Source organism: Neofelis nebulosa (genome assembly GCF_028018385.1).
Source record: "Neofelis nebulosa isolate mNeoNeb1 chromosome Y unlocalized genomic scaffold, mNeoNeb1.pri SUPER_Y_unloc_1, whole genome shotgun sequence".
NCBI lineage: Eukaryota > Metazoa > Chordata > Mammalia > Carnivora > Felidae > Neofelis > Neofelis nebulosa.
Window position 1 is genome coordinate 1528647 of NW_026691917.1, and position 12652 is coordinate 1541298.

Genomic DNA, 12652 nt, shown 5'->3' on the forward strand with positions numbered 1-12652 from the left:
ATATATGTTGCCTATTTCTACCGTTGCGTCTCTCTCTCTCTCTCCCTCTCCCTCTCTCTGTCTCTCTCTCTCTCTCTCTCTCTCTCTCTCTCTCTCTCTCTCTCTCTCTCTGTCTCTCTCTCTCTCCCCCCGCCTCTCTCCCTAAACTTCTCTCATGTTTTTCCGTGATTTCGGAGGGATATCCAAAATATCCATGATTTTTTAAAATCCCTGTTTATTTGTGCCTAATTCATTATGTAGCTAATTTGCCTTGCTTTTTATTTTCTTTTACAGGCTTTCCCCTTCATTTTCTTACATACCTCTTTTTGACTTTCTTCTTACCTTTAATCCTTCATTAAACTTAACTCTTTCCACCCATGTGTGTGTTTTTATTTATTTTATCATTTAGCACCTTGGGTATCATACTTGCTAGATTTTCTGGACCTTTATAGTGAATGTTCCATGAGAGTGCAGAGCTTTGTCTCTTATTTGCTGTATATTACAAACGTCTGTATAGCTAACCGTGATGTAAAGTGGTACAGAGTAAACAAATGTATTATATTCTGGCTTTTCTGACTTTCTGTACTTCACTTCTTGTCTCATTGATTTCTCTCTTAGCTGTTTCTGTGGTTTGTGTTTGTGTTTGTGTTTCTTTTCCCCCCCTCGGGTAAGCTCTGTGTTGCAGGAGGTTGTGAAATATTCTGATACAGGTGCCTTGTACGTTTTTTTTTTCTTTTGCAGTTTGTATTTACATTGTGTTCTCTTTCTGTCTCTCTCTTTTTCATTTTTTCCCCTCTGTTTCCCAGTTTCCTCTTGTTTTCTAATCTCTTGTGTTTCCTTCCCATGTTTGCCCTTGCATATTCCAAAACACTTTTACAACCATTTTGTCATTTGCCACTATGCTGTACTGAAACTCACTTCTTATTTCAGCAGTTGTGCTTGGTTATTTTCCTCTTTTTCTTTTGACGATTATTCATTTTTTCATTCTCTTCATTTTCACAATATTTCATCTCCTCATCTGGTCATTAGTGTTTTGACTATTTCTCAAGAGGTTGTGACTACCTGCTGATGGTCTCCCTGCATCTGCCTCCATGTAGTGTTAAGAAAAACAATGAGTAAAATATAGGAACAAGGGTCAGGAATATTACTAAATGCTCTTCGTGTTTATCTCCTTTTGCTTCTTTTTCCTGTCACCAAAACTTCTTAAGTCTTCTACTAGATAAAATTATAAACTTGAATTTTCTTGGATTTCATAGGACTTAATGTGAAAATGCCTCAGGAAGACTCATCATCATCTGCAGCTGCTGCTGCCTCTCAGAAACAAGAACAACTTAAAAACGGAAAGTTGCTGGTTTTCTCTGTGGCTGCAGACCATCACAACAATGACTTGACTAAAGCCCCAACAACTCTGTCTAGTTTTGCCAGTAACATGCTTGGCACTGGCTCTGTCAAGAAGTTGGCAATCAAAAACTTTAAAGGTAACTTAATGATAATTTTTTTAAGATTTCAGTTTTAGCTTTTCATACCCTGTTGCTGCTTTCTTTCTTTAAATTCAGAGAGATACAGTTAATATTTTTCGAGGTAGTTAATTTTTAGAAGATTAGGAACATTGATTTTACACTCTGAAGACCTGAATCCTGGCCCCAGTTTAACCATGGAGTAACTCGAGACCTTGGGAAAATTACTCCACTCTTCAGTACTTTGTTTCTCTCTAAAATACATTTATGCCCTCCCTTACTGTTTGAAATACTCTAGGTTGCCACACCGTTGTAGAATACATTCTCTTCCATCTTTTTAGTGAGTGGATCTATAATATTACTGAGAAAAGCTCTTACATGGGGAGTCCAAAGGCAACAATTTAAATTTTTAATAAGTTACAGAACAGGTGGTAAAAAATTGTGCATTTGGACATAAACAGTGAAACCATAGTAAGATCCTTTATTAGGAGTAGATTTTACATTTTGAAGAAATATTAATATAAAAATTAAAAACTCATGATAATCATTGGTTTTTCATACCATTTTTATAGAGTTAGCGTAATTTTTCATATAATATTTTCATATAGAATTCATAAAACAGAATCCTCACATGGTATTTTGGCATTTTATAAACCAATGTTTTTGATATCCTGTCAAGATTCTCATTTTTTAGGTTACAGGTTTTAAAGGGCATATTCCAACCCTGTTGCCATCTTTAGTTGTCAAGAAAAAAGTTAACTTTTTAAAATTTTAATTAATATTATTTAAAAACTTTTGAATTCAGTTATTTTCTGGTCAAAAAACTAGTTTTGTAAGTAAATATCAAACAATCCAAAATTTATGAATAAGACCTCAAATTTTCTAGAACTTTTCAAAAGTAAATGTTTGTAACATTTTGCCCCTTGGTGGTTTGCTTTTTACCTTTTCGCCTTATCCAGAACCTAGTGCATGCTAGATTTATTATGCAGAAGTTTGACTTTAGATTGTTGAAGTTTCAAAAAGCAATCTTATTTTAGTGGCCAAGTAAGATTTCAAATAGCATGAATTATTTGAATTCATGTTATACTCATGCATTGTTGCATAGATTGAAAAATTTACTTTTTCCAATCTTTTTTGGTATATTTCAGCATTAGGGTGAATTTAAGGAACTGAAATGCTTTGGTCTGTGCATATGTTTTTCATTGTTTTAGTCAATATTACTAATTTGATCTGGGTTCTCATACTCAGGGCAGAGCTATATCAAGTATCTCTTAAAGTTATTTAAATAATTTTGACTGTTTTTTAAGTTTATTTATTTTAAGACAGAGAGCACAAGCAGGGAAAAGGGGCAGAAAGAGAGGGAGAGGGAGAATCCCAAGCAGACTTCCCACTCTCAGCACAGAACCTGACACAGGACTCGAATTCATGAACCATGAAATCCTGACCTGGGCCAAAATCAAGAGTTGGAAGCGTAACCAAGTGGCCCACCCAGGTGCCTCTACAAATTTAATACTCCTACATAAAGGATATCCAACATTTGCTGTTCTGTCTCATGTATTAAAATACTACAAATAAACTTAGAAAATATTCTGTTTTAGTGGGATGGAATATTGAAATAGTTCTGTAGATCATCATCATCCGATATCTGACTTTCAGGTGTTCTTGCTAACTTTTTTATATAAACTGGATTTGAAGCAACACTCATATTCCTTTTTCCGTGACATAATTAATAATGCTTTTCAGATTTTTAAAATAACTCATTTATTTCAGGGTAAAGTTTGTATTAAATTCTGCGTAGAAGAAGGAATGGTTACCATTCTTGGATAATAGTAAATTTTTTTGAGAGTGAGAGAGTGAATGTGGTACAAAGAAAAATAAACTTAATTATATATATATATATATATATATATATATATATATATATATATATATATATATGTAATTATAATTATATAATATATATTATATATAACATAACTTTGTGTATTTTATATATAAACCCTAATATATATGTTAATATATATTATATATAATGATTAATATAATCGTATTAATGATGTTAATTATATTATATTAAATATAGTGTAAATTTAGTTATATATAATTATTAACGGATATTAATAACTAATATATAATATATATTATATATAATGTAATTTTATATATACTATATATTAGCTTATATAGTTTCCCTTCCGAAGGCCCCACATCTTGGTTTTGATTGTTTTCTACCTCAGCTAATTTGTGCTTAATTTTGTATTATTTTTCTTCTTATTTTAGATTCACTTTATCTTTGCCAGCTTCTTAAGTATAACCTTATCATTTATTTGCAAGATTAGTTTTGTTTAGTAATTTAAACATAAAAGTTTCTTGTTTTTTGTTGAGACTTTCTTTTACAAATTTTGTGCTGATATTTTTACTGAGGAGAAATTCACAAAGAATAAATTGGACGTTAACTTTTAAAGTATACAGTTGTACACTTAGCACTTGACGGTATTATGTAACTACCGCCTCAGTTTAATTGTGAAATATTTTAATAGGTAGAAAATGAAAACCTATGTTCACAAGCATTATGATTTCTCTGCCCCATTCCTTTTCCTGTCATTTCTGTCCTCTCTCTACAAGGCAGTCAGCTCTCCGATTTCTGTCTTTATAGATTTGCCTCTTCTGGATGTTTCATTGTATAATCTTTTTTGTGCCTGGCTGAGTTCAGTTAGCATAGTGTTTTTGAAGTTCATTCAGGTTGTGGTATGTGTGAATGCTTCATTTTTATGGCTTAAATAAAATCCTATCATATGGATGTACATAGTGCCATGAACATTTATATACACTATTTTGTATGAATACCTGTTTTTAATTCTTTTGGATATACACTAGGAAGGGAATTGTGGGGTCATATGGTAATTTTATGGTTAATGGAAGAACTGCTAAATTTTCCACATTCTCCGTACAATTTTATGTTCCTACCAGAGAAGTATAAGGGTTCTAGTTTTTCCACATCCTCTAAAAAACTTGTTACATCCTTCCTATTAAGCATAAAGTCGTATGTCATGATTTTGACTTGTATAAATCTATTACTATGTTGGGCAGCCTTTCATGGGTTACTTGGCCGTTTGTATATGTTCTTGAAAGTATCTATTCAAATCCGCTGCCTAGTTATTAATTGGTTGATATTCTTTTTTGTGGATGAATTGCAACAGTTTTTTTTATTCTGGATGCGTCATGGTTACCAGTTATTAGAAAATATTTTATTGTATCCTGATGGTTGTGTTTTGCTTTCTTTATTCCTTACCTTTGATCCACAAAAATTTTACATTTTAACTTAATGAACCCCAATACATTATCTTCTGTCACTTATGTTTTGGTGTCATGTGTGAATTTAGTGCAAGGTCCAAGGTCACGAAGATTTATCCCTTTGTTTCCTACTAAAAGTTTTATAGATTTTGCTTTCATATTTAGATTTATGTCTTTGATCCATTTTGAATTATGTTTTGATTATGACACTGACTTCATTCTTTCATATGTGGGTATCTTGTCGTAGTACCATTTGCTGAAGTGACTATTCTTAACCCACTGAATGGCCTCAACAAGCTTTGTTTAAAGTAAATTCATTATATTGTAAGTGTGTGAGGATATGTTACATATTCTAGTATTTTGACATTATCTCCCAAACAGTTATTCTCTAAACTTTCATTTATTTATTAGATAAACCCCTGCCACTGGAAAACTACACTGACGAAACATGGCAAAAGTTAAAAGAAGCTGTACAGGCTATCCAGAATAGTATCTCTGTTAAATACAGCTTGGAAGAACTCTATCAGGTGTGTGTCACTTTTGGATACAGGTATTCACTAATCATAATGGAATCAGGGTTTATAGTAATAATTGAATTATAATTCCTTGGATAATTTTTATCATCATGCATCGTAATCATGGGATCCACCAAGATTACAATCATGCAGTACACTTTCTGTATTTATGTTTGATTGATTTACTTAGTTACAATTATGGTGTGTATAATTATGTACTTTTATGTATATATTCTTATTGTTCAGGGTATTTTATTTTATTTTATTAATTTTTAAATTTTAAATATAATTTATGATTAAGTTGGCTAACCCACAGTGGATGCAGTGTGCTCTTGGTTTTGGGGGTAGGTTCCTGTGATTCATTGCTTACGTACAGCACCCAGTGCTCATCCCAAAAAGTGCCCTCCTCAGTGCCCAATAACCCATTTCCCCCTCTCCCCTAGTGCCCCAATAAACCCTAGGTTTGTTCTCTGTATTTAAGAGAGTGTGTAACTATTTTTTCCCCTACCCTTACCCCATGGTCTTCTGTTTACTTTCTCAAGATCCACACATGAGTGAAAACATATATGTCTCTTTCTCTTACTGACTTGCTTCACTTGGCATAATACCCTCCAGTTTGACTTGCTGCACTTTGCATAGTACCCTCCAGCCCCATCCACATTGCTGCAAATGGAAGGATTTCATTCTTTCTCATTGCCAACAAATATATGTGTGTGTGTGTGTGTGTGTGCGTGTGTGCGCGCGCGTGCGTGTGTTGTGCATATTATATATGTTATTAATATATTAATAATACTAATTGTATTATTATATTGTATATTATTATATTATTATATTACTATATAATATAATCTTTTATATACAATTTGTATTATATTATATTATCCATTTATCAGTTGATGGACGTTTAGGCCCTTTCCATAGTTTGGCTATTGTTGAAAGTGGTGCTACAAACATTGGGGTACATGGGCCCCTGTGAATCAGCACTCCTGTATCCTTTGAATAAACTCCTAATCATGCTATTGGTGGGTCATAGTGTAGTTGTATTTTTAATTCTTTGAGAAACCACCACATTGTTTTCCAGAGCAGCTGCACCGGTTTGCATTCCCACCAACAGTGCAAGAGGGTTCTTGTTTCTCCACATCCTCGCCAGCATCTGTAGTTTCCTGAGTTGCTGATTTTAGCCTCTGTGACTCGTATGAGGTGGTATCTCACTGTGGTTTTGATTTGTATCTAGCTGATGATGAGTGATGTTGAGCATCTCTTCATGTGTCTGTTGGCCATCTGGATGTCTTCTTTGGAAAAGTGTCTATTCATTCATTCTACTCAATTCTCCAGATTACTTATTTTTCACATGTTGAGTTTGCTAAGTTCTTTATAGGTTTTGGTTACTAACCCTTTATCCAGTATGTCGTTTGCAAATATCTTTTCCCTTTCTGTTGGTTGCCTTTTAGTTTTGTTGTTTCCTTTGCAGTGCAGAAACTTTTTATCTTGATGAGGTCTCGATAGTTCAATTTTGCTTTTAATTCCCTTGCCAAGAGATACAGGAGTCCTGAGACATAGGGGCACTTGTACCCCAATGTTTATAGCAGCACTTTCAACAATAGCCAAATTATGGAAAGAGCCTAAATGTCCATCAATTGATGACCGGATAAAGAAATTGTGGTTTATATACACAATGCAATACTACGTGGCAATGAGAAAGAATGAAATATGGCCTTTTGTAGCAACGTGGATGCAACTGGAGAGTGTTGCTCCTCTTGGCTTGTTGTTCCTCCCTTGGCTTTGGAGACCTGTGGAGCATCTGAGGTCAACGAGGTTGTTGCCTGTTTTCTCCTCTAGGATTTTGATGGTTTCCTGTCTCACAGTTAGGTTTTTCATCCATTCTGAGTAGTTGTTGTTGTTGTTGTTGGTTTTAATGTATGGTGTAAGAAAGTGGTCCAGTTTCATTCTTCTGCATGTTGCTGGCCAGTTCTTCCACCACCATTTGCTAAAGAGACTGTCTTTTTTCCAATGGATACCCTTTCGTGTTTTGTCATAAGTTAGTTGGCTATACATCTGGGTCCAATTCTGGGTTCTCTGTTCTATTCCAGTGGTCTGTGTGTGTGTGTTTTTGTGCCAGTACCATACTGTCTTGATGTAGTAAATGCTGAAGTCTAGGATTGTGATGCCTCCTGCTTTGGTTTTCTTTTTCAACATTACTCTGGCTGTTTGGGGTCTTTTGTGGTTCCATACACATGTTGGGATTGGCTGTCCTAGCTTTGAGAAGAATGCCAGTGCGATTTTGGATGAGATTACATTAAACGTGTAGATTGATTAGGGTAGTGTTGACATTTTGACAGTATTTATTCTTCCAGTCCATAAGCGTGAAATGTTTTTCCACTTCTTTGTGTCTTCTTCGCTTTCCTTCACAAGTCTTCTGTAGTTTTCAGCATACACATCTTTTACATCTTTGGTTAGGTTTATTCCTGGGTATTTTATGATTCTTGGTGCAATTGTACATGGGATTGATTTCTTGATTTCTCTTTCTTTTGCTTCACGATTGGTGTATAGAAATGCAACTGATTTCTGTACATTGATTTTGTGTCCTGCGACTTTGCTGGATTAATGTATCAGTTCAAGCAACTTTTTGGTGGAGACTTCCAGGTTTTCCCTGTTAGAGTATTATGCCATCTGTGAAAAGTGAGTTTGACTTCCTCTTTGACAATTTTTATGCCTTTCGTTTCATTTTGTTGTCTGATTGCTGATGCTAGCACTTTCAGCACAATGTTAAACAACAGTGGTGAGAGTGGACATCCCTGTCATGTTCCTGATCTCAGGGGGAAAGCTATGTTTTTCCCCACTGAGGATGGTACTGGCTGTGAGGTTTTCTTATATGGCTTTTATGATGTTCCATTGTCCAAGTTGTTTTAGTTAAATGTAATTTAGCCTGCTCCTGTACGTGTTTTTTCTTAGTTTAAAAAGAACCGAGGCATACTTATGTAGCTCTGACAATTAAGCCTCCGAAAGGCTCTATTACTGAGATGTAGCATACTTTTTCTTTATTAAATGTGCCTTTGGTCATAAAGTTTCGGTTAGACTCTAGAACTCTTATAATGTTGATTCCGAACATTCTTGCCAGATGAATTCTTTGTTTAATGAGGAGTGAGAGCTTTGCACTATTTTTGGTGACTTCACTGCAGTGCTCAGTAGGGTGTATTTTAATATAAACAAATGGTTTGTTTTATTGTTTGTTATAGGAATTGTAAGTCACACTTAATAAAATTGTGTTTCATTGTATTGTACACATTTTTAAAATGTATTTTCTAATTTTAAAATTTTAAAGAAAGATTGTAATCTTTTAAAAATTCTGAAAATTAAGACGTGGTTTAACGTATGGTTTGAACAGCTAATTTCAGAGAATTATTTTTAAATTAAAGAAAGCTGATTACTATGAATGTCTTGGTGCTTAGAATTACTCATAAAGAATGGGTTTGTACGTACTGATTGAGATGGAAGACTTTAAATTCATTTTCTTAGGGTTCAGATACTGCAAATTTTGAAATAGCTTTTCATCATTTAATAGTCATGAATATATTCATGACATTCCTATTCACTTATTAATTCATATAAAATAAGTTCACAATCAGTGGTCCGTATATAATCAACAGTTGTAGACAAAGTAACTTTGTTTTGCATTTTTTCAACTTAAGCACAAAAATTTCATTTTTTCAGAGTGTTGAAAACCTTTGCTCCTACAATTTATCTGCAAACTTGTATAAACAGTTGAAGCAGCTTTGTGAACAGCACCTCAAAGCACAAATTCATCAATTCAGAGAGTATCCTTTTTTTTCCTCTTTGAGTTGTTTCCTGTCTTTTGTCAAATTTTCCATGTCAGTATCTATCGAGTGGAATAATTGACTTGGTATATGGGATTAATGTTATTTTTGTTCTCTTTGTGTTCTGTTTAAGACAGACATCCTTGGACCTAAGGTTATCATTAGGCAGTTTTAAATACTGTCTTTTAGAAGTCATATCTTCCGTTTGCAGAATGTGTGTTAATGTTAGAATATAAAGTTTTTCTTAACATTACCTCATGGATTCTGTGGATAATGGCCCTTTTCTAAAGAAAATGGATATATGCTGGCAAAATCATAGCAGACAAATGGTAGAGTATAGAAATTATATTTTTAGTTCAGAGAATTATCATGGAATATGTTAAATGGTTCTGTAAATGAAAAACTTCAAACTGTAGTTAGCCCATACTTTATTTAAAAGCTTCTGGAAGTACTTTTATGGTAGACCAAAATTTTCAGTTCTTTAACGTTTTAATTTTAATTTATTTATTCGCTGACAATTAGGTGTTTTTTTTCCAAACAGATAATTATACTTTAGATGTAATTGAGTTTAACGTTAATAGGAGCTTAAACAAGAGGCACGAAATATATGTCAGATTTAGTCTTACTAAATAGTGTGTGAAATTAGTAATTTATCATCTGAGTTTTGAATATACGGAGGAATGTATAGTAGAGCTATAACAAAGCTATACTAAATAAGATAGATAAACTTGTAAATACTTCAACACAAAATATGTCTATATTTTTTATTTATTTATTTATTTTTGTTTTTGGGACAGAGAGAGACAGAGCATGAACGGGGGAGGGGCAGAGAGAGAGGGAGACACAGAATCGGAAACAGGCTCCAGGCTCCGAGCCATCAGCCCAGAGCCTGACGCGGGGCTCGAACTCACGGACCGTGAGATCGTGACCTGGCTGAAGTCGGACGCTTAACCGACTGCGCCACCCAGGCGCCCCAAAATATGTCTATATTTTGAAAATGAAAATATGTAAATTGTGTTTGCTTTTCTATTTGGCAGAATAAAGCATAAGGTAATATGATATGTTGATACTATTATTAGATTTAAAAGTTTATTTACGGTATAAAAAGAAAACTGCTGTGAGTTTAAATCTTCGCTAATGGAAAACATTTCTCTCAGTTTCATATGTAAAGAATAAAAACTAGAATAGACTAAACAGTTCAATAAAATAGTGACACTGAAGAGTTTATATTTTTAAAATATAAAAGGAGGTCCCCACATGAATTATGACATGAAAGTATTTATCTAATTGGTTTTAATGAATTGCCAAGCATATTGGCCGATCTAGTTCTTTGTATTTGGAGTTGTTATTCTCACTCATTAGGACAATAAGATGTGTCCTAAGTCATTGATGGCTCCCACATCCCATCTTTCTAGTTTTCTTTGTTTAAAAAAGTAATTGTGGGTCTTGGTTAAAAATGAGGGCTGTAATCCATACAAATACCCATTTCTTTTAACCTCCCCAAAAGTGTTAACATGGCAAAATTCTCTCAGCAGCATAATAACCCCTTCCCACAACATTTCCAGATGTCCTCTGTAGTGTTAAAAGAGGAACCAGCAAAAGAGGTGCCATAAATGTTTTAAGTTAGAAGCAAAAAAAGTAGACATTTTCTAAAAACAGTGTATTTATGGCTACAGTTGTTGCTGATGTTAATTGTACAAGCATATTTTAAATCCTACACAGTTGATTACATCATTTATAATGATGGTGAACTTGCCACAAAATTAAGTGTGTGTGAAATAATATGCCATGCATGTTGATTATTCCATGCAATATGTAAAAATCATTCTGAAAAATATTTCCTGGAAAATTCTTATTCTTTTAAGATGTAGTTCAAAGGTTATCATTTCTTTCATGCTTTCTAGGCTATTCCACTCTGGTTTTTATTCCACCCTAGTTTTCTTTTGCTTCTCATTTGCTTTCTCCCATCTCTTTGTATTATAGCACTTAAAAGCATGTTTGTAATATAGCACTTAAAAGGTGTGTTGAAAGCATTAATGCTCTATTTCCTTTTGTAGATTATGAATTCTTTACCAAGTTTTTTGCTTTAATAGGGTCATCACATTGTGCAAGTTTAAGATGGACAATGTGATGATTTGGTAACGTTTGTATACTGCAAAATGATTACTATGGTAGGATTAGCTAATAACTCAATTACCACTTTTCATCATTACCATTAACTTTTTGTGGTGATAACAGTTAAGTATCTTTGCTATTAGCAACTGCCAAGTATCTTCCCAGCACATATGGTGATTAATTTCATCACCATGCTTTACATTAGATCTCCAAAATTTATTCATATTACAAGTGAAAGTTCATGCCCTTTGGTAATTTATTTTAAAATTTAAATGATTAAAACCTTATTTCTTTACAGATTAATTACATTTTCATTACTATATTAGTATAACTTGAATTTAATACCTAAAGTTTTGTCAGTTTAATTTTTTAGTACGGTAAGTATTAGCAGATACTTACACTGGTGATAATTCTTTGGTTTCATCAGTACTTTTTAAAAATATGAAGGGGACTTGAGACAATAATGTGTGAGAACTACTCTTCTTATATATGCTCACATCACAGTTAATTTTTACATAGCCAGTATATTCATAATAAAGAAGTTTGTACATAACCAGTATATTCATTATAAAGAATTCTCTTCCTGCTGTGTGTGTTTTTATTTTTTATTATTTTTTTTTATTTTTTTTAATTTTTTTTAATTTTTAAATTTTTTTTTCAACGTTTTTAATTTATTTTTGGGACAGAGAGAGACAGAGCATGAACGGGGGAGGGGCAGAGAGAGAGGGAGACACAGAATCGGAAACAGGCTCCAGGCTCCGAGCCATCAGCCCAGAGCCTGACGCGGGGCTCGAACTCACGGACCGCGAGATCGTGACCTGGCTGAAGTCGGACGCTTAACCGACTGCGCCACCCAGGCGCCCCCTGCTGTGTGTGTTTTTAAATAAAAGCGGAGAAATGTTATATTTGTACACGGCCTTGTTCTTCTTAAGTATTGCTGTTAATTTTTCATATTTCCTCTTCTTTTGCGGTACAGCTCTGTCTTATATTTTCAGTCTGCTGAAAATATATATGTAGGTGTTTTTCAAAGATTTGTTGAGCAAACTATACTTACCACTAATATTCATATATCGGCAGTTTTTACAGAAAATAACCCATTAATAAATTTTCTTTATATATTTCTATTAATCTTTATTATTTAAGAACTAGCAGCGTAGAAAAGAGTGAAAAATTTGAAAGGTTATCTTTACAAGAGAAATAAATACATTATTGCCCATGTTTGATTGATAAGAATGTTATAAATTATGTGCTTTTCTTAAGAGTTAAGTTTTTATTTGATGGGATGATAATTTAACAAAAAAATCTTTGAGACGTAGTGTTTTACCTTTATTTTTTTATTTCTAACAGAGCATGATTAGGAACATTTTTCTGTTCCTAGATAGAACTTATGCGTTTCAAATTTTGATGTTGTCTTCAATTTGGTAAGATACAAATAATTACTTAAAACACTGTTACGTGTGATTTATAATCACCTCCT

General features: G+C 33.4%; 1 protein-coding gene across 4 annotated transcripts in view; it reads left to right on the top strand.

The window, feature by feature from the left end:
• LOC131503563 (cullin-4B-like) overlaps window positions 1-12652 on the top strand; it is a 141973-nt gene that overhangs the window by 331 nt on the left and 128990 nt on the right. For 2 of the 4 annotated variants that reach the window (XM_058715012.1, XM_058715013.1), the window contains exons 2-4: window positions 1236-1457; window positions 5142-5257; window positions 12523-12596. In XM_058715012.1, coding sequence (XP_058570995.1) covers window positions 1250-1457; window positions 5142-5257; window positions 12523-12596 — 398 coding nt within the window. In that variant the 5' untranslated portion in view covers window positions 1236-1249. Of the gene's footprint in view, window positions 1-1235; window positions 1458-5141; window positions 5258-8956; window positions 9061-9243; window positions 9390-12522; window positions 12597-12652 lie in introns of those variants that run through there. The other 2 variants (XM_058715015.1, XM_058715014.1) reach the window with 2 other exon arrangements.